General features: G+C 34.4%; 4 protein-coding genes and 1 long non-coding RNA gene across 5 annotated transcripts; 4 read left to right on the top strand and 1 right to left on the bottom strand.

The window, feature by feature from the left end:
* The first annotated feature begins 2,244 nt into the window (after positions 1 to 2,244).
* Positions 2,245 to 4,455, top strand: LOC125196723 (uncharacterized). Its single transcript, XM_048095336.2, has 5 exons — positions 2,245 to 2,429; positions 2,513 to 2,614; positions 2,713 to 2,780; positions 2,867 to 3,066; positions 4,287 to 4,455. The coding sequence occupies exons 1-5, from the start codon at positions 2,281 to 2,283 to the stop codon at positions 4,353 to 4,355; spliced, it is 588 nt and encodes a 195-aa protein (XP_047951293.1). The 5' UTR covers positions 2,245 to 2,280; the 3' UTR covers positions 4,356 to 4,455.
* Positions 4,456 to 5,693: 1,238 nt separating this feature from the next.
* ATSYTF (C2 domain-containing protein) lies at positions 5,694 to 12,735 on the top strand. Its single transcript, XM_048091969.2, has 14 exons — positions 5,694 to 6,090; positions 7,250 to 7,324; positions 7,421 to 7,528; positions 7,701 to 7,733; positions 7,822 to 7,911; positions 8,093 to 8,218; positions 8,772 to 8,915; positions 9,655 to 10,068; positions 10,240 to 10,374; positions 10,728 to 10,946; positions 11,120 to 11,395; positions 11,490 to 11,624; positions 11,794 to 12,099; positions 12,173 to 12,735. The coding sequence occupies exons 1-14, from the start codon at positions 5,902 to 5,904 to the stop codon at positions 12,392 to 12,394; spliced, it is 2,472 nt and encodes an 823-aa protein (XP_047947926.1). The 5' UTR covers positions 5,694 to 5,901; the 3' UTR covers positions 12,395 to 12,735.
* A 2,252-nt stretch (positions 12,736 to 14,987) lies between these two features.
* LOC148926986 (uncharacterized) lies at positions 14,988 to 15,554 on the top strand. Its single transcript, XR_016137565.1, has 2 exons — positions 14,988 to 15,240; positions 15,320 to 15,554. It is a non-coding gene; the product is annotated as an uncharacterized LOC148926986 (long non-coding RNA).
* A 1,881-nt stretch (positions 15,555 to 17,435) lies between these two features.
* On the bottom strand, positions 17,436 to 18,683 carry LOC125193185 (F-box protein At5g49610-like). Its single transcript, XM_048090942.2, has one exon. It carries the CDS (start codon positions 18,681 to 18,683, stop codon positions 17,436 to 17,438), a length of 1,248 nt encoding a protein of 415 aa, XP_047946899.2.
* A 1,288-nt stretch (positions 18,684 to 19,971) lies between these two features.
* LOC125193988 (SNARE associated Golgi protein family) lies at positions 19,972 to 22,590 on the top strand. The gene is made up of 4 exons (XM_089057781.1): positions 19,972 to 20,432; positions 20,920 to 21,156; positions 21,241 to 21,458; positions 22,145 to 22,590. The coding sequence occupies exons 1-4, from the start codon at positions 20,229 to 20,231 to the stop codon at positions 22,323 to 22,325; spliced, it is 840 nt and encodes a 279-aa protein (XP_088913907.1). The 5' UTR covers positions 19,972 to 20,228; the 3' UTR covers positions 22,326 to 22,590.
* Positions 22,591 to 23,053: the final 463 nt, after the last annotated feature.

The following is a 23,053-nucleotide window of genomic DNA, read 5'->3' on the forward strand; positions in this document are numbered from 1 at the left end:
GTACGTGTGGCACGTGCAGGTGCCAGCATGGATGCCACGTGTTCTTTTGGTGGAATTATACTTTGCGTGCATTCGACTCAATAGAGAGTGCTCATCGGTGCAATGTGGTTGGGAGTTTCTAGACTCGTCTACTCATCTCTATAATTCTTTATTTAATTATCAAATCACCCCATGATTAGTGGAGTAATATAGCAATGATAGACTAATAGTCCACGACTACTCCTAGCATATTAAATGTGAAATTGTTGAGAGCGTCCTTAACTCCGTCTCGGATTTAGGCCGCAAGTCTCCTCCACGTCTTCATTCCCTCAGATTAGGGGTTTCAGGCCACAACTCGAGCCACAACTCAAGTTACAACTATTCATTTGCACTATTCACAATTACAACATATTTTAATCGTAAAATAAAATACGTTGAACAATTAAAACCGGAAAAATTCATTATTCAGTCGAAAAATAGAAAATTAAAAATCCGAGGAAATTTTTTTACAAATCCTAGGAAAAAAATTATTAAAACCTAGAAAATAAAATTACATCCTAGAAAAAATATTAAAAAAATTTAAAAGATAGAAATGGAGAAATTGGTGGAAGAATGTTGAAGAAATGGATGTAATAAAATGGCAAAAAAATCAAAAAAAGAAAAAATAATAAAAATTTTGGGGGTTTGCGGCCGTCCCGATGCATATAACCCTGAGCCGGGCCGGACCCCGGGAGCGGCCCAGGAATGGAACTGCGGCCCCGGGACCGTCCCAGACCGTGACTCTCCCCCCTCCAACGCTGAAATCGGGCCGGGACTCGCGAGTTGCGGCCCGGCCCAATAGCGTTAAGGATGCTCTGAGAGCCACTTCGGCGTTGCATACTGTTGATGGTGCCAAATATTTTGGAAAAATTGTGACCCTTCTCGAGTTGGAGGAAAAAGACTACAAACAAATATCATGAAAATTTTTGCGCGTTAATTGTTAAGATTCACTGGATTAATTGAATAATTGATTGTCCAAGCATCTCACCATTAGGCAAATCTTCCAAGATTTGCTAAGATTTAACATTTGTAGTCACGTTCCACAAAACATGCCACAAACATGCATGTCCACTCTACATATTGTTAATGTAAGTATCTTCAATTAACATCACAATTTTAAAATCTATTTTAATGACTCACGCACATTCACTTTAATATTATAGCATAGATTAGTTAGATAATGAAAACCATCAAATTAAGATTGGACGGTTGAAACTATATATCTGTAAAAAATTTATTTAGGTATATATTTTATTAATTATATCCATTAATTAAAACTTAAGAATCCATATCTCTTTTTTTTACTCCAACAACATTAATAAGTTTTTAGGATTGACAAAGGGAGATATAGTATAATACTTTCCCTTAATACTAGTATTAATTTATGCTTTCCCAATTTCTCATTTTCATGAGACATGCCAACCAATAACCCAAGAAAATGGAGCTAATGGGATCAAATGGGAATAAACATTAACTTGTTGTAGGATACCTTGTATGGAAATATGAATGGGCTGGGCCTAGCCACTATAAATGTAATGGTTTGAAAAAGAGTTTTGTGAGTCTCTTTTGTCTTAATATAACAGACTCATTACTAGTACTATAAAATAAAGAAATAAATTTTTACATTAGGGTATGAACTAACTTAAGGCCCAATGTCATGTTTGTAGAGCTGACATAATATCAAGAACAATATTAACTATTTTCAAAAAGTTATTTGCAAATCAACAGGATACAAAAGTTACCTTATATCACAACTCAACCGCATGCAACTCGTGAATTATATTGTAAATTATCTAGGGCCAAGAGTGCTCGAGAATAATATATATAGTAGTAATATATTTTTGGGTTAAAAATGTCACAACACGGACATTTTTGGATAAATCGAAGTGTCATTACTCATTACATATCCAAATTTAATTACAAATATGATCGAAGAAAACTAACCTATATGTTACTATAAAAAAACATTTCGAATCAAATCTTAAGCATAGCATTATTTACAATACACACGCCATCTTCATTTATATCGTGGAATTTTCCTCGAGAGTCAATATCACTATTAAAATACTAGCTTTAAATTAAACACGAGACAGTCCCTTTGCGCCAATGAAAAAACATTTCAACTAATTTTTATTTAATTCCATATTCCAAGGCCCAAGCCAATGTAGTCAACATCCCCACTCTCCTTCATCTATCTATATATATACATCATCAAAATAAAATTTAACCTAATAATACATTTTTTTGTTTGAATTTCCTCACATGGCTACCTCCTCTTCCACTCCCATCTTAGGCCTTCTCCTCAACCAGAAAAAAACCTACAATCACAAGAAATTCAATGATGAAAGCCAATTCTCCTTCCCCCACAGAAGTAATTTCCACAAATTCTCCATAACAACCCCATCAAACAAGTAGGTATATAAATTAATGTTACTTGTTCCTATATAAAAAAAATGTGCATGGACTAATAGTTTTTCTATTTGGGGATTCTCAGAGATCTACTTGGCCGGAGAGCCACCCCGGAGGTTGCTGGCGATGTTATCTCTTCTTTGTCCATCCCCGGGATACCTTCATGGTTCCCCACGGACAATCCATGGTGCGTTACTAGTATAACCACAAATCTTATTTCTTTTGAATTGATGTAACAAAATTAGTTAAATTGATATTATTGTGGTATTTCTAATCTTGTTGTAGGGTTGTTAGTGTTGCTGGATTGCTAGTAGGGGGTCCGTTTTTGATCCAAAGGCTAGTAGCATTTACAAGTAAGGGGCATTTTTTTTACCTATACTAGGAGTAATTTTTAGGGTTTTGTGAATTGAAGTGGAATTTATTTGTTTTGTACATATAGAGCAGCTTGACATGGCGGCACAGACGGTGGAAAATATCGCAGACGCGGTGGAGAAGGTGGCGGAGAGGGTGGAGCACGCGGCAGAGGAGCTCGAGGAATCACTACCGGAGGGCCGTCTCAAGGAAGTTGTTCACTTCGTGGAACATCTGGCTGAGGAGACAGCTGAAGAGGCTGATAAAATTGGAGATTTGATGGACAAGGTAACTTTTATTAATTAATTTCCAAAGTGTATATATAGGATTGTTAATTATTTATGTGACACTAGTATATCGCATGCTTCAATTAAAGGTATGACTATATTTTTCCCATGTGCATTTTTGTTGGGGCCCGAAATGAATAATTAGGTTACATGAAAGATGGCGCTAGCTGTATATTAGACAGACTTGAATATAGGGAAAATCGATAATATCATTAGTCATAATCAGAATATATTTCTAATTTAATGACAAAAATAGCTGTAGTGACATTAAATGCTAGAGATAAAAATATTATAAAGAGAAAAAGATCTTTGAAATGAGAAAAAAATAAATAAATTAATGATCGACTGAAATATTAGAATGTATACAAAGTAGGTGAAGCTTCATTATTGAATTTATTGTAGTAGTTGAGGTATGATGGGCACGTGAACCTGACAGTCTTAGATAACTATTTCCTTTTAATTAAGAAGATCGACTAATATGAATAGATTAAATTTTGTGAGACAATAATGATCCGAATCTAAATAAAATAAAACATTAATAGCAAATTACTCATCAACTCATATATAGTAGGAGTAGTATTATATACTTACTTTAGGTTGGGGTAATCAAATGCTAACTAATTCTCAATCCAAAACCCAGAACTTCAACATTATGTTAGAAATTTCTCACATATAGATATAACTTTATGAACATAACATGTAAATTTAAATCTCAACACAAAGATATAATTTTATCAACACAAATCTATTGAGAAAGTTTTGTCTTTGTGTTGATAATTTTAATACATGATATTGAGATAGTTCCGGGTTCTGGATTAGAAGATTGGTTTTATTTTAACGCGACCCTACTTTAGGTAATCCAAATATTTGACATTTTTAAAGCTTTAATTATGGTCTTACGCAAGTTAATTTTAATGTTTGTTGATAAATAACTTAATCAAATCTACATGATTACGGTTTAAATTGTGTGAATCTTAGTGACCACAATAACTTAATATTTGACATTTTTAAAGCTTTAATTATGGTATTACGCAATGTGCATTACTTAACTTCGACTATATATAATAAAGATTGTGAATTCACAATACATTCAACACACAATTTATTAGAACCAGGTATATTGTTAAGTTACTAATATAAAAAAGCTTCTCATTAGAATCATATTGTGTCATATTAATCTACATAGTTGATAAAAACATTGTTTGGTAACGAAATATGCAGGTGGAAGAAATTGATGACAAGCTGGAGGAGTTTCTGGACAAGCAATTCAAACGCACCGATAAAGCATGAATCTTTAATTACTGCAACAATTTAATCTATGGTTTGTATTGACATCGAATATTACTATTTATTCAATTAATGTTGAAAAAGTTTAACACATTTAATTTAATACTACTATCTTGTTCGTAATTCTTTGATCGTTATAAATCGTTTAAAATTTAATTTTGTTACTTGCCATAGTTTTATTTTTGAAATGGCGGGTGGGCCTAACCCGAACCATTGATAGCACTCAAGTTAATTGGATCAAAATTGACAAATCCCAACTCAATGTTTTGGCATATAATTATAAGTTTTTGTTTGTTCATTATTATAGTCGTATTTACTAAATATACTAATATTCAATTTATTGTGGAATTTTAAAACAATTTGTCTACAAATGAAGTGCTTTTGCATGCCAAAATTCTATGGTATCTATTCTTGAAGTTTGATAAGTACTAGTAGTATATTTTCATCTCAATATTATACTTTTAATACTTTTCATTTTCCCATATTTCTCTATTGATTGAGCATGTGACCAAAGTAGTGTTTTAGCGTGAATTAACGTGTTCCTCGATTTTCGTTTAGCTACTTTTGTGGATATTAGTATATAACAAAAAATATCCACATAGAATAAAATTGACCTTGCTAGAGGCACGTACTTGTGTATATTGGTATTGAATATAACATAGTACTATAGTTAATTTTGACAAAAAACAGTTAAATATACTATTATGATTAACTAGCAAAATCATTCAAAAGGTCACATCAACTAACTAGTTTAGCTAACTTTTCTTGTGACTAAACGTTTAATTTTGTGGAAATAAGTAACATATAATTGATGTACATAGTAAATAATCATGATATATTTATATACTCAGAATCCGATTTTTGGTAAATGAAAAATGATACTCAAATGATGAATTTATATGATAAAGTGGATTGTAAGATTTAATGCTATCCCAAGTTAATTAATTAACCTTTGTAATAATTATGACATAACAAGTAAGTTCACAACATGAGATATTATACTCCTATTGAGGACGAAGGAAATTATAATAATCATAGATGTTGAAAATAGTTAATGATTTCTAAAATTCGTGTATATTTACAATAAAAAGTTAATCTTGAATATCTATAAGTCTATATCATGTATTACAGATAATTAATACAGCATATCACCAAAAATATCAAAATCGAAATAATCGAATTAAATCCGACCCAAAAAAAATAAATAAATAATAAATTATTTTTGCTATTGCATCTTCGTAGAATCATCTAAGCTTTGACCAGCGACGACTTTTCAACTCTGCTGCCCAATGTTATGTGGAGTATTTATAGTCTCGTCTTTTTCTTTTTGCGCTTTGGATTTTATGCTAATGTTTTGGCTTGAGCAGCCAAACAAGAAGATTATAGCGCTGAATTCTATTCTGGATGGGCCCATTTTGCCTTTTCCCTCTTTCTAACGGTTTCAATTGAAGAAATCGTTTCTGCTTCTGGGCAACCCTCGGCATTCTTGATCTTTCAAAATCATGATCAGTTGTGATTGTGGGAGTCTTTAATTCTGCAGCTTTGTCGTATGGCAAGAACGAAGAAGAAATTGTTTGACTTGGAGGGGGCGGTGGAGTCATGGTACAAGTTAGTGGAGCAGCAGCCGCTGCTTCCCTTTGTTGTACCTCTGCTGCTCTTCCTTTGGGCTGTCGAGAAGTGGCTTTTCTCTCTTTCTAATTGGGTACTTCTTGTGTGTGCTGTTTGGGCAACAATTCAGGTACTTATTTGATCATCTAACCTTGTTTTAGGCTTTATCTTGTTTCATGTGCTCATATGGCAATATATGTTATGATGTTTTTGTTGAGTTCATGATTGTAGAAAGAGCTGTTGTTGGCTAACTGTATTTAGTCTAGCTTAAATTGATCAGAGGACTTGGATCATCAATTGCATCAAATCTCTGATGGGAATTGCAGATGGAAAGACTAAATTGTCTTGTAGTAAGAAAAAAGCAAATCTTTGAGTTGTTTTGCAACAACTTTCGCAGTAGAAAGAAGGAAGAGAACGTGAAAATTGTGATGAGTAGAAATACGGATATCTTGCCTTTGATCTGTAATTGGTATACGGAAGGGGACCGGTTATGTTTCTTATTTAGGATCACTCGTCTTGAACGTTTCAATTTTTTTCTTAGGAAGGATGGAAATGTATTTTGTTGCTCTTCTCAAGACAGGACCACTTGAACTTTGATGCAAGTTTGATGGATGGTGGGCAGAATTTAAACTGTTCCTGAATTTGTAACTTCACGGGTTGAAAAGGATGAACTTTTCATGCATATGTACTTGTTATGCTCTTCTCGAGATCAAATGCAAATGATATGTCTAGAAAGAAGATATCACTGCAATGACATTGCAGGAGTGTGTTTCTGTTCAATGTTTTATGCCTGACTGAATATGCATCTCCTTCATTTTCATTATCATAATGTTTGTGGCTACGCTCTTAATATTTTTGTACGTGGTCACGGTCTCAGATAAAATCGACTGCTTGTATGCTCTTTACGGTGGTCACACCTGGTATTGGTGTGAGATAACTGTGATATTTCTGAATTTCACGTGCAAATTACAAATGAAAATCCGGCAGAAGTTGTATTCATTGTTGATGCCTAAACAAGTCAGTCTAAGCATAATTTGGAAACAACTATAAAGAATGGAGGATTTTGTGTAACTAATATTAATCTAATGATGCCTTAATTGGATGCTAGATTGTTGAACTTTGATCACGTATCGACATATAGTATCTGATTATGGGTAGTTAGACATAGATAGTGCTCTGTCGAACAAAGCAGAAAATGGCACCTGATGTATTGGTTGATTTGCCTAGAAGGTTTACAATGATTGCATCGTTGTCTAGTTGATTAACCCATACCTTTTGTTTCCCCACAGTACGGAAGTTATCAGCAGCGAAACATTGTGGACGACTTGAATAAGAAATGGATGCAAGTGACACTAAACACTTCAGTATGTACTCACTTTATTTCTAGGATCGCTTTTGTTTTGATTGCTCATTTCGTTCATTATTTATAAAAATGACTGTTCTTCTTCGTATATGAACAGCCTGTCACACCTTTAGAACACTGCGAATGGCTGAACAAGCTATTAATGGAAGTTTGGCTGAACTACGTAAACCCAAAACTTTCTTCACGATTTGCGTCTATAATTGAGGTAACTATTCTGATCTCTATATTTTTTGTTCTTCAAATTATATTATTAATTTCCAAAGCCCTTTTCTGCTCCTGCACCATTAGCCCACCTAATGAACCTACTTATCCTCATACATAGAGAAGAGTTGTTACTGTTACAGATGTATCGCTTATTAACTTATAAATAATTACAGAGGCGCTTGAAGCATAGGAAATCAAGGCTAATTGTAAGTCCTAATTCTCTATTTTGATCATGTGACGTAATCATTTTCAATCATGTCGGTATTAATACTATGAAACATTACTTATGTCTAGGAAAGGATAGAGTTACAAGGATTTTCTCTTGGCTCTCGTCCTCCTTTACTTGGGCTGCAGGGAGCCTGTTGGGCAACATCAGGTGATCAGGTTTGACATTATTTACTCATTAAATGCAAATCTTCTATCAAGCATTTTTGACCGGTAGTTCATTGAACTTCTCAAATATGTTAGCGTAGTCTAATGAAACTGATCTTCCTAATCCCGTATCTTCTCTCTCTTTCCCTATCTTTTTTTGCTCATGTAAACCTTATATTTTTTGATGACGCAGCGAATCTTGCGATGTAGTTTTGACTGGGACTCAGATGATGTAAATATACTCTTGTCGGCTAAGTTGGCTATGCCTTTAATGGGGACAGCCCGAATTATTGTAAACAGCATCCACATCAAGGGCAATGTATGCATCAATCTTGCTCTCTTGTTTCTCTTTTCTTTTTGTTCTTGGATCTGTTCTTGTTTGTGATTATGATCATCAGGTTTATTTCTCATAGTATTTATTTTAAAAGGACGTTTGTCACAATACTTTCTGCTTTGTCCTGCTCTTAATTTTTTGTCCTTATACTACTAAGAACCTATAGAGAACAACTGGATGGGGACCTTATACTCGCAATTGCAAGGCTGGTCGAGTTAGGAACTTCTTTCAATTTGTTCTCGCAAAAGTTATGCTTTTTTTTCTTAAACGCTGGGTGATGTTTAGATGGAGTGGTTTGTCACTTAATTCTCTCCATTACCAATTTCGTTGTTTGGTAGCATATCACTAGTATGTTGTCAGAGATTGAAGGGAAGGGGAAACTGATGTAATCAATTGCTTGAACTTTATAATGATTTCAATTTTCAGTAACTGTTGCAAATAAACCCGACAATACTAAGGGTCTATATTTTACTGCCATACTTCCTATTTGGTAAAAAACTTTGTCCTCTGAAAATATTACATCATTTGCATTGTGCAGCTTCTTTTCATGCCAATATTAGAAGGAAAAGCGATAGCATATTCCTTTGTATCGACTCCTGAGGTCAGACTTGGTGTCGCTTTCGGAAGTGGTGGAAGCCAGTCTCTACCCGCAACTGAGCTTCCGGGTGTTTCGTCATGGTTGGTATGTATTATGATTTTCACCAATGTTGTCTATGATGAAATATCTTGAAACTCAAGACCCATTATGAGATAGCAGAGCTAATAGAGATGATAGGATCTTCTATAAATTTTAACATGTAGCTAATGGTTCTGTTAATGAAATACATTGAAAGTTTGAAACTCGAGACTCTGTCGCCAATGAGAGAGCAGAGCTGGAAAAGATTTGAGATTCTTCTAAAATTTTAACAATTAGCATGAAACTATCTCATTGTGGAATCCCTCGATTAGTAGAATAATATAGTGTCTAACTAGCATGGGTCATGGATCAGCACCAACAAATTGAGCTCGTGGTTGTTTTCTTGCCTGTATGATAAAAAAACAAAAAAGGGTTCAGTTTCTTTTTTGTAACATTTATGGCAGCTTGCTGAATCTGATTTAACTTCACATCTCGATTAATGCTTTGTTATATTTCTGACTTCTGTTCATGTTTCTAAAAATACTACAAGGCAGATGTATGTATCAAACACTTTTCCGTTCACGTCTTTATTAGTGAGCCTTTAGTTTCCCTACTATGTTTCCAGAAATACTGGAGGACACACAACGTCGCTGAAACGTTATTATTAGCTAGTTACCCTCAGAGTTGGTTATAGGATGCAGAATTTATTTAGAGCTGAATGTTGTTACCACTTATCACAAGAATTCGTGCCTGTCCTATTGTATTTTTAGCACATATTCAATGAGCAACATATACTGTTTTGCAGGTCAAACTTGCAACTGAAACACTGAATAAGAGGATGGTTGAACCACGCCGTCAGTGTCTTGCTCTGCCACCTGAAGATTTGCACAAGAAAGCTGTTGGTGGTATATTATATGTAACAGTGCTCTCTGCTAGCAAGCTTTCGGGTCATAACCTGAAGAGCAATGGCTCCTCGAAGCAATTCAACTGTGCAAATCCAGATGCAGTCCCCAGTGACAACAAAGAGCTTCAGACATTTGTAGAGATAGAACTCGAGGAGCTCACCAGGAAAACAGATTGTAGAGCAGGATCTTCTCCTAAGTGGGACTCGACATTCAACCTAATCCTGCATGAAAATGCAGGAGTTCTTAAATTTCATCTCTATCAACGCACCCCTGGAAGTATAAAGTACGACTATCTTACTTGCTGTGAAGTTAAGGTATGTTTGTCGCTTATTCTTGTTTCGTGAATGTAAATAAAGAAGTACTATTAGTTGGTTTAAATTTTCAAATTGCTTGATCACTTATTATTTTCTCAAGTATGCTTAGTTTTGGGTTCTTGGTATTGGTACACTTTTGAGAACATCACACAAACCTTTCCTATAATGCAGGTTAGGTATGTTCAAGATGATTCAACCATATTTTGGGCCATCGGAGATAATAACAGTGTGATTGCGAAACATGCTGACGTTTGTGGGAAAGAAATTGAGATGACAATTCCATTTGAGGGGGGTAATCTAGGAGAGGTACTTTCTCAACTTTTAACGAACTAATGGTTCATAAATTTTTTTGAGGAACATGGATCAATTTTGTCAGTTTTTCCGCCTCATTTAGATGCTTCATCATCTCATCTGTTTGTGGGACTGATGTTTAGAGGATCACGTTTGGTGACAAGGCTTGTTCATGACGTATGAATAAGTTTTACAGTTACATCTGAAAATTAAAATGAAAATAGAGAGTTTCACAGCTAAATTTGTCCAATCCAATCTTGCTTGTGTTATCCAACAATTGTGTTACAAACTCAATATTCATCGTTAACGATAATTTAGCAGAAGACTGAAGAGTAACTATATTCTAATTTATGGAAACTGTCTTACAGCTAAATGTGAGGCTTGTACTGAAAGAGTGGCTGTTTTCTGATGGTTCACATAGCTCGACTAATTTAAATGCAAGCTCTCGTCATTCACTCGGTAGCTCATCGAACTATTTTTCCACAACCGGAAGGAAAATTTGTATTACTGTGGTTGAGGGCAAGGATCTCCTTGTGAAGGACAAAATCGGGAAATCTGACCCCTACGTCAAACTGCAGTATGGCAAGGTACGTAATGCCTCTTACTGTGTTGCTGCAGCCATGTAAAACGCTGTCTTCGTTCTAAGTTCTCGTTTCAGTAGTATTATATAGTGACTTGATAGCAGAACACAACTTTGATGTTATCCTCTATAAAATTCTTCATACGTTATGAACAAGCCTCGTACACGTGTCTTCTCCAGGCTGTCCAAAGAACGAAACCCGCCCTACATTCTTCAAATCCTACTTGGAATCAGAGATTTGAATTTGACGAAATAGGAGGTGGGGAATACTTGAAGGTAAAATGCTTGCTTGAGGAAACACTTGGCGATGAGAGTATTGGCAGTGCACGCGTGAATTTGGAAGGACTCGTGGAAGGTTCTATAAGGGACGTGTACATTCCCCTCGAAAAAGTCAATTCTGGAGAGCTGCGGCTTCAGATAGAAGCGATAAAAGTTGATGATGGTGAAAATTCAAGGGTATGCATTAAATAGTTTAAAGTTAATAGTCACGAATTTTGTTCAGTTCAGATTTGATGAAGCATCTTGTCTTATTCTCTCTTGGTAATGTCAGGGTTCACATACTCGGACAAATGGTTGGATAGAGCTCGTTCTCATTGAAGCGAGAGATCTCATTGCTGCTGATCTCCGAGGAACTAGTGATCCTTACGTAAGGATACACTATGGCAACTTGAAGAAAAGTACTAAGGTTAGATGATGCTTGATGCACTAGAAATTTCAACAGTTTTTTTCCGTCTTCAACGCCCCCTTAGCCGGTAGTCTACACTCACCGGAAATTCGTCTTATGCATTATATGAATATGATCATCAACGGCAGTCTTTCTCCATTTCTTACCATACTGTGCCATGTCTCTGCAGGTAATGTACAAAACACTCAGCCCAAAATGGCACCAAACTCTAGAATTCCCCGATGATGGAAGTCCGCTCACGCTGCACGTGAAAGATCACAACACCTTGTTACCGACATCCAGCATAGGCGACTGCGTGGTCGAGTATCAGATGCTAGCCCCCAATCAGATGGCCGAAAAATGGATACCTCTGCAGGGAGTGAAACGCGGGGAGATCCACATCCAAGTCACAAGAAAAGTCCCCGAGCTCGAGAAGAGATCGAGCGTGGATTCCGAGGCATCCCCCACCAAAGTACGCCACGAAATCTTGAACCGGGTGAGAACACATACCAGCTGCTCTTGTTTGATTGAACACTTGAACCAAAAAATGATTTCTGGGCTTCGTGTAGATCAAGGAGACGATGATCAAGCTCCGATCGCAGGTCGACAACGAGGACTCCGATGCGGTTTCGGAATCGCTGAATGAGCTCGAAAGCCTGCACGAGAGCCAAGAGGAGTACTTGTTTCGACTTGAAACAGAGCAAATAATGCTAATTGATAAAATAAATGAGCTTGGACAGGAAATCTTCAACTCGTCTCCTTCCCTGCTCAGGACTTCTACTATTCCTTGAACAAGATTTCAAGGGATTGAAACTTTCAGTTAGAGTTGTGCAACTGAATCATGTGTTACAGTTTGGATACATTATTACATACCACCTCTAATATCTACATGTGTAAGTATTGTTATAGGGATGTTAATCGGGTTGACCTGAATAAATCAAATAAATCGAACAAAAACGACAATTGTGGCCGGAAATTTGTAGCCCAAAACAAGTTCAGCCCAGTTGGCCTGAATTGGAAATAACCAAGAACTGGTCTGAGATCGATTTTGTTGGTCCGATTGACATCCCTATCTACTATAATGACATTCATACATTATTTTCTACTTAAATGATAGTTTGGATTCACAATACGCAAGAATGTATTCAGAGGTGTACAATTGAGCATGTATATGGAAATGAAAAATGAAATAAGTATTTTATTTAAAATAAGAACTATACTTTTTTCATGAGATAATGCATTGAACGCATAAAATATTGCATTTGTAGTGCGGTTGATTGCATTAAAAATTGGACTGTTCACCTCTCATGAAATTTAATTTAAGATGTTACAATCAGATATTCAATCAGTAAAAAAATGCATTATCGTAAACCTTTGCTATTAAGAGGTTCGTTTTTGCAAGAATATTATTTGCGCTATTCCCCATATATATGTGAAAATCTGTCACATCAATTATATCAAATTTGCGCAAGTTTACTTTAGAATATCAATAATATTCTAAAATTAGTCAATGTTGATTCATGCATTTAATACTCTGTCACACAAAAATATAACAACCTTAATCATATAATATTGATATTAAAAAGCATGTGCAATTGAAGATGATGGACCAACAATAGCAAACGTTAATTACAATTTGCATGTGAAATGCGTCGGTGATTAGCTAATTAATCTCAATTTTGGAGGGTTCCATTTCTGCAACATACTCAAAATTAAAGTACATGCAAAATAAATTATCATTTTCTTGTTGACTAAATCAAATTAAACACACCATATTCCCATACTACATAGTTGGGCTAGTAAAACTTGAATTTGAGTGTTTCTCAGCCATTTTTCAAACTGCCATTATTAGCTCACATTTTCCATAGAGTACATTTGGACTATATCAATATCAAAAATCTTATAATATTATTACACTAGATTTTATATTGAATATGAAACTTATGGCTCCATCATGCACGTCTAGATATAATTATGGCTTATATTTCTTAGAATCAATAATTATGGCATATTTCGATAGTATTAAAAAAAATTGCAATATCATATCATCAGTTAATCTAGAAAACAGAACTCGTGTGATCGAACATAACAAAAAAAGTCATCGCTGACACTGTCATTGGTAAATGGTAATGTACACTAGACTAAGAATGGAAGTGAGCCCCATCTCGATGGTTGGACCAGAACTGATGCAATGTAAGACCACTGACAGCTCCAAAGACCGAATTTAACGAGGATGGAAGATAAGGATGAGTTTTTGACATCTTGCAAAATGCAAATACCTTTTCTCCCTCAGAAGCTATATAGAGAATATAACATTGTTACGATCAATTATGTATTTTTTTTGTCTTTTTAATACACTAGTTTGTGTTTTGTTTATATGATTCATTGAATATAAATAAATTAACATGTATAGTTACAATTGTGTTACAATGAGTGGATGTGAAGTATTTTTCAAGAATGTGAATAATTAGATGCTCAAATCCAAATCTTTCCAAACATAATAGTCCACACATTCAAATTGCAGAAAACTGGCCTACAATTAATGGTCCAACAAAACCCTAAAATCTCAATTACGAAAATGACAAAACAAAGTTGATTGGAGTAAATTTGTACATACGTACACATGGTGCATCAAACATATTCCAACATTAATCATAACGCCTCAAAAAATAAACATTTTGTGTGAATTTGGGACATGAGAAGCAAAGAGTTTCGATAGTTTGAGAATGAAAGATTTTTTGGAAATGGGGCACTATAGTGCGATACATAATTTATGGTGAAGGTCATATTCGTAGGGCGAATTATGAGTTAGGGATGAATACAATTCATGAGTACTCAATTGCAACAAGAATAAATAAATAATGCCCATTTTAAATGGTCTTGTATGTATCCATTACCTGGATGAACTTGATAGTATAATTTTGCCCATTTTAAATGGTCTTGTATGTATCCATTACCTGGATGAACTTGATAGTATATAAATTATAATGATCGATGCTTTTATTTATTTAGGAAAATACCAATCTTAATCAAAAGCTCACGATCGATAGTGGAAGACGTTTTATCACTTTGAGTAGTTCGACCATGAAATATGGTCTTAATAAGATCTTACAATCGATAGTAGAGTAGAGTATTATTTTTTATATGTAAAAGCAAGTACTACTAAAATTAATGAAATGGTAATGAACAATAAAGAAATAAAAAAAATAATAAGAACCGGCAGTAAAAATAAAAAAATAACTCTCCGAGGGCACCCCAATTATTAAAGGCAAAAACACAAAAATAAGATTAAAAAAAAGCAAAAATAGGGGGAAAAAAGGCAAAATCACCAAATACCAACAAATCAATCTAAAGGTAAAAAAAAAGAATACATAGAGTAGGAGTATTGTTCTTAGTTTCTTATTATTATTGTTGATGCATCATTACGTATGGATGGGGTTGACAGCGATTATCATCATTACCATTCTTGAAATAAAATTGGTAATTCATCTATATATAGAGACATGCTTCATCAGCTAGCTAGATCACACACAACACTTGTAGTTGTAGTAGTACTTGCAAAAATGTGTTGTAGAGGGACACAAGTCTGGATGAAACCCAGACGAACTAGGAGGGTTCGCATTCTCCGGCTATCGAGGTACGTACGGTATAGAACAATATTCTTATTCGTTTAGATTAAAAAATAATTGAAAAATGTAACGTATACGTTAATACAGTATGAGGAGTCAGAGACGATGGGACGAAAATGAGATGGAGTTGAAGAATTTAAGGCTTTACATGGAGAACGTCAACATATATAAAGAGAATGAGAAATTGAGGAAGAAGGCTCGTCTCCTTCAACAAGAGAGGCTTGCCTTATTGTCCGAGTTTCAATTTAAGTTTAAGCAGCCTCTTTAATTATGTAATTTTCATTACTTAGTAGTAAGATCAATGGCCAATGGGTATACCTTATGCTTGTGGATCGATCAACATTACTTACATTGTATCATGTTGAAAATACAGTAATAAAATTTGGCAGCCTAGCTAGCTACTAGTTTTACTTGATTCGATCGAAAAGGTTTATGATTAAAAAACATGTACTTCTCATATTGCTTATTTCTTATTTTGCTCATGACCCAAAAAATAGTACGTGATGTATTGATCATATATTTGCTTCCTTATATACTTATATGTATGTGTTAATTTGGGCTTTGATATAGTTTTCCAGTAATTTTGTTACGGTTCTCTTGATTTTCTCGCTTTCTAGTTGTTGAGCATTTTGGTCGATTTAATTTGTAGGCATTGGATTTAAGGTTGCTTCATACTTCCATTTGGTTAATAATGATGGCCAAGTCTCCCTGGGCTGGCTTGGGCATTTTTTAATAGACGTTGGCTATTCGATACTTTACTTCATGCTTTAATCTGGGCTTTATATTTTCTTTTGAATTTTAATTTGTTGGGCTTTAGATTTTCTAAAAGACTTCCCTGATTTTTATCGAGATTTTTAAGCATACTCTACTACATATCTTTGTGTTTTAATTTGTTACTTTCTCAAAGACTGACACAAGAGTTAATATGTATCCATTATTTTCATTTTTGAGATACAGTTAGTTTCAGAAAAACCAATTTTGGTTATGTGTATGAAACGTCTATATGAAGTGATGATGTTGAGTTATTAAACCAAAAAGACCAAAAGTACTAATTTCTCTTCCTTTCTACTAGTACTATGTTTTGGTACATGTGAGGAGTTTCTGCAAAACCTTTGAATCAATCAACATGTTCGTTGATCTATTCTTCGTCCCCCAAGTCGAGAAAAGAAAAAATAAAAAAAAAAGAGAATGAGAAAATGGAATGCATTTCATCGAGTTAGTATCTTTCTTGAAAATAAAATTAACGTGTTAGTATTTTATTTCTAAAAGGGAGACTCTTGAGAAAAGTAATGATAAAAAATGAGAGAATAATTTACGAGAATCATGGAAAAACGAAAAAAGTGAATTTTTGTAGTTCACTCTAAATAAAATTATGAAATATAACATAATAGAGTTGCATACATCTGGGAGCTCTATGATCTCTTTCAAAATGATTTGGCATATATTAATAGGAGAACCTTTAGAAACACACTGGGACATTATTAGGGGGCTGTTCCTCCAATTTAAATTATTCATGCAAACCTACATCTACAAAGAGTATGAACTTCAATTATGCTGGACTAAAACATAAAATACTTATGCTCAATTTCTAATTAAGCTCCTTCTTTTTCCTTTTCATTAAACAATTTATCTTCTTTGAATTATTTGGCCATGATGAATCACAGTTGTCTAGCTGTTTGTACTTTGTATACTAAATTATTCATTTCAGAATCCATTTTGTCACTTTCTTAATGTTAATTATATTCAAATACCACCGCCTATTCATTGTCAACGTTTGGCAATATGCTTAAGGATACCCCATTAATAACCGCAATCCAATTTAATAGACATATTTTTACAATTTATTTTTATTCATCTAAAATGATTGCACATAACAATTTTGTTATTTAAATGCCTATTATTTGTTATTCTACTTTTTCTTTATTTATCCTAAATTTTCCTCTTGTGTTCAGTCCATCCATCCATTTTTTTTCTTTGGATTTCATCTCAATTTCTACTTCTCTTTGAGATTCATATCCATACACAATCAAATTTTAATTCGTTCCATTCACACAACATAAAATAGATGGTCTATTATAATAAGAACTGGATTACACTTGTGCTAATAATTCAACATGAATAATTAACAAACAACAATATAAAATTGTCGTATGAAATAATACCCTAACAAACAAGACACTATATAACCATAATAAAATCCTAACTAAAGCAACTTAACCCTCATATTCTCCGTCACCAAGGATTTTAACGAAACAAAATTCGGACTATGAATAACTAAGTTGGAACTAGCATGGTTCCTCTCTTTCTTGATCTCTTGAATAACTTTAGTCGTATCCGAGTAGTAAAATAGTCGAGCAGATTCATGCAATGCGAGTAAAATCCCGCCATCTTCAAATGCTTTAACAGGATACAACATTTCATGGTTGTGATTTTGGCGTTCTATGATTCTATCAAGATGTTCGACATTCGAAAGAAAATCCTCATGTAAATCATAAGGAATATAATATTTGGTATAATTATGAAGAACTTCAGGAAGTCTGAGCTTATATGGTTCTCTCTTGATAACATAATCCTTCATCCATGATTTTTCATCTCCATATTTCTTCATACACCATATTTCCATCACATTATCATCTGCATCATTGCTGAAGCACAGGCGTCCCCTCAAAGCCGATAGTGAATATTTCAAGCCTTCACCAAGATTTTGAAGAGTAATACTATGAGGACATGAAAAAGATTTAAATAGGTCGGTTTCAAGATCGAGGCAATAAACTCTAAGAGGGTGTACGAAAACATTGTCATGATCAATTAAAAGCCAGTGAAGATTCTCATTCACCAAAGGAGGCACATATGCTTTGTGATACCAGAACACCAATTCGCTCTCAATTGTGATATTTTTCCATTGTCCTATTCCTAGATTGTATACTTGACAGTTAAGGGGAAAACTTCCATGAGCATAAACCCTGACAAGCTTGTACTGTCCACTTTTGCTCACTCCGAACCCAAATGCATATTGACATGAATAACAATCACGACCCATCTCGATCGTGACATACTCTCGAGTTATTGGGTTGCATATGAATAATTGCGACATGGATTCAAAGTCGATCATGAAGAGCAAGCCATTAACCGAGCTATGTATAAATGGCTTATTACGCTCCGGAAAAGTGTGAGTGTAGAGAACCGAACCTTTTGGTGGTTTTTGTATAATTTCATTGCCACCAATAAACCCCAAGAGATTGTGAACTCTTGAGAATTTGAGGTCTTCAAAGGCAGGGAGGCGGGCAGAGGTCAAGGCTACATGATGAGAATGCAACGAGACAAAGTAAGTGGACTCCACTAGATCGCGCCATGACTTGCAAACACACTTGGAAATCATGATGGTTTGAAAGGGGAGTCTTGCGAGGATGTCGATGGTGATTTCTTGTGGAAGATCATTCAACCTATCCATAGTTTAGAGCAATTGGGATTGATGGAGCTTGGAGAGAAGAGAAAAAGATTAGGCTGGTTGTGATTGTGAATTTTGTAATGCTAATTCTTGAATCATATTCTTTCTAGGATCGATGTTAATATATACAGAGTAATCTCTAGACTAATTCTTCTATTATTAATAAATTATTTCCATGTATAATAAATTCTTTTATTATTTAATTATTCCCATTTCCTTTAACCCGATATTTTTCATAATTTCTGATAATTAGGAATTTGCCTATTTAAATTTAATTTTCCTTCTTCATGATATATATAGTAGTATTTTCCTTTTACCCGTCACATTATTTGAGGAAGGCATAGCAGTATTTTCCCAAATCTAATTTCAAAAAGGAAATTACTCAACCTTTCCTTATAATATTTCCATTACCTAAAAAAATAATTTCACGTTATGATTTGATTTGGAAATTTTGACGTAAACAAACCGGGGGTAAAATTCATGATATTATTTGTCAATTTTAAAGTTCATGGAAAAAACTCAACTTTTTGAAAATTTCACGATATTAGATACCAATATCCCTTTTTATTTCAATACCGATTAGTAGCCTTACCCTTCCCACTAAATAGTCAAACTGGATAACTCAAATATATTCAAATTAATCATAACAATGAAGCCATCTCAAGCAAATTGACACAATTAAGTGTCGAAAAATCTTGACCATTAATAGGTAACTTCATAGCTACTCGATCAAAATTACATTCTTTTGTTTCTAAAGTGGTCAAACTAACTTTTTCAACTAACTTTTTTTTATATTTTTTTATATTTGCTAAAACTCGTGTCTGGTCAAAGTGTGACTTTTAATCAGAAACGGAGGGAGTAATATCAAATAACACTGCGGATACATTGTCAACGTTTGGCAATATGCTTAAGGTTAGAAATATACAAATTTAACTATCAACTTTATCATACATACTCCTACTATATTTTAATTTTTAAACCGTTTCCCCTATACTTGTATTTTTACCTTTCTTACGAAGGGAGGAATGTCCAAAATTTTAAAATAAAATAATGAGAAGTGAATTAAAAGCGAAAACAAGAGTCCAAGAAATGAAAATGTGAATCTTACATAGCACCATTTTTTTATTGTCATAATTTAGTATGTACACAAAAGCATTTTTTTTAATCCATCATGTATGTAATCATACGTATATTAATACATTATTAGAAGATAATAATACATCATTCGATGATTAATAATTCAAATCATTTTTGAGATAGCGTCAAAGTAACATTCTCTGAACTTTTTATAATTTTGTAAATAATATTAAAAGTAGAAACTACGAACTGTGTCTTTCCAAATCCTTGTTTCAATAAATTCTGGTGTTTCTCTGCGAAATTCCACTGATTTTGTTCCTCGTGAATTAGATTAGGATCATAAAATTGGCATATCTAGCAGCTACTGCTGAAAACTGAAATCCCTCACTCACTAAGGTGTCGGGTTTTGGAATTGATTTTCATCATTTGTGTTTGATCGATCAATTGATTAGGTTTCTGTGTCGGCGTGATATGAGTTATAATGCTGCCGATGAGGAGGATTACGTGAAATTGGAGGCGGAAACGTCGACGTCTGGCTGTTGCGACGGCGGAGATGATGGTGGAGGGTGGTTGTGGTCTTTGTGGTGGTGGGCGAAACTGGTGCTTGTGGTGTTGTTTGTTGCCGTTTTGGGCGCGGTTTTCTTCAAATGGATCGGGCCATTTTTCATGGACAAGGTTTAATTTTGATTCTGATTTAACCGGAAAAATCATCTTTTGCTCGTGAGTTTCAGGAGCTCAGTGAATGCCATTTATGTGTTGTTATGCTGTTACATTAATTTATGGTGTTTACTCTCGAATTATAGTTATCCATTTAGTTGTTGTTGAAGCTAGGTAAGTGCTCTGATTTAGGTTTACAACTTGAGACTCTTTTCATTCAGTCACTGATGCATTTGACATGTTAATATTAGCTGAACATCTATCTGGAGTAATATATCTAAATGCTAATTTGGTGATTGTTTTTGTTCAATAAAAATGTGTTTTGACCAGTTTGATGCTCGTTTTAGCTATAGAATAGCTTGTTAATTGTTAGATGCAATAGTTTATCCAGGAACATAATCTGATTGCATCTCTTGATCATTTCATATAAGCCAAGAGCCGGTTCGACATCATTCACACATTTTCGCAATATTTATCCTAACCTCATTACCCTAACGTTTTCCAGGAAATTATCCCGGTGATAAATTGGGAGCAGAGAACTTTCAGCACAGCTATTCTAGGACTCATAGTGTTTGCTTCTCTGGCAATATTCCCAGTATTTCTTATACCTTCTACACCATCCATGTGGGTTGCTGGGATGACTTTTGGTTACGGTTATGGTTTTCTGATGATCATTGGTGGAGTTTTGATTGGCAGTTCTATTCCTTATTTCATCGGTTCATTGTTCTACCATAGAATCCATGTATGGAAATTTCACTTCTGTATTTTTCTTGTGCTATGATTCTATACTCAACAATAAGCACACACCATATCTTCTCACATGCAGGTATGGTTAGAAAGGCACCCAAAGCGAGCTTCTATCATAAGACTAGCTGGTGAGGGGAACTGGTTTAGTCAGTTTCGAGCTGTTTCTTTGATTAGGATTTCTCCATTCCCGTATGTCATATATAACTACTGCGCTGTGGCTACGGATGTGAAATATGTTCCTTATTTGCTGGGGACTGTGGCAGGAATGGTGCCAGAAATATTTGTTGCACTTTACACGTGAGAGCTCCTCTGTTCCCTCCTCTGTGTGTGCGTGTGTCTGAATCTCTGGATTTTCTTACTATCTGTCCATAAAAACATGTAAAATAAATTGAGTTTTAAGTACTGCTAATTACAGTCCATGAACTTTGAACATCACCAGGTAGTTCTACTTAGGTTATGGAGAATCTCTTGCGCTTTGTACTTCACCACCACTAGCTATGAAATTTTGATGTCAATTTGCTTCTGATATAATTATTGTTTGCTTTCCTTTTTGCATGATTATATGCCCTCTAGGATTCCCGTCTTCTGTTCCCTTAAAATTGTACACTTCTGTGCCCTATACAAGGGTGTGTTTTGGTGTAGGTGCTTAGAATTCCAAGGGATTACAAATGATTAGATTTTATTTCCTTCATTGCAGTTGAAGTGGATAATGCAAACAAACTCAAATCCTTAAGTTAAAAAAGTAGTAATTGCTTAGCAAAGTTTAATTGAGAGGAAAGTGAAGAAACTTGCTCTTGCATTTGAAAGCATGCTAAAGTCGTTGTGATTAACATCCTCTACTCTAGGTGACTCTTTACATGGAAGATACCTGTTCTGGATGCACTTTAACAACATCATGCCGTAAATAGGAGAAAAGAACATTATTGTGTGTGTTGTATACAGAGTGAGTATGTTTTCTTACGGTTTGTGCTTGTTGTTTGTAGAGGGATCCTGATTAAAACATTAGCTAATGCTTCAAAAGATGGGAAGTCCCTGTCAGTTTCCCAGATTGTGATGAGCGTGGCTGGGTTTTGCGTCAGTGTGAGCGCGACTGTAGTTGTGACGTGGTATGCAAAGAGGCGACTGAAGGAGCTACAGATGCGAGAGGAGCTTTTGTTGCACTGAATGCAGTCGAAATGCAGCTGATGAAGATGAAGGCCTACAGATGAAGGAGCGCAACTGTTTTGCCACACATTGGTATGCATCAACCAAATTCACATATAGATTTATGTATGTACTCAACAAATGGAAGCACAGCCTTTTCAAATGGTGTTGTTCCTTTCTTAATGTCAATACATATATTTTATACCGACCCATTTTTTCCATTTTAACTGTAAAGTTATTCAAATGGACATTACTTTGGTTATACAATGTTCATATTTTTTTCTTATTTGCTCCCAATGACTGATTGGACGTTGTAATTAATTTTACTCGGACATTATTTATTTAAAATTTTTGATATATAATTAAAATAATATCAGTGGACCTTTGATCAATTCAATTGTAAGTATTATGTAATAATGCCATGTTAAGAGATGTTTCAACAATCATATTGTTGTGTATGTATTTGCATATATAGATTCTAACACTATTATATACTGTATGTGATTATCATCGTGCAAAGAAAATATGTTCTAAAATATATTAAATACATAAAAAAAAAAATTCAGTATATACTAATATATAAAATAGATTAAAAGATCTAAAAATCTCTAGAATTGATCATTACATGAAAAATGCATTCTAGTATTAACTAGAAGAATGCATATTGTTTATAAAAAAATGCTTACATAAATTCAAAAATGTTGAAATTTTCTAAAACCAATAACTTTCTATTTTAATCAGATATCATC

This window comes from Salvia hispanica, chromosome 4, assembly GCF_029641045.1.
Source record: "Salvia hispanica isolate PSC_SH4W2 chromosome 4, Shi_PSC_v1, whole genome shotgun sequence".
Taxonomy (NCBI): Eukaryota; Viridiplantae; Streptophyta; class Magnoliopsida; order Lamiales; family Lamiaceae; genus Salvia; species Salvia hispanica.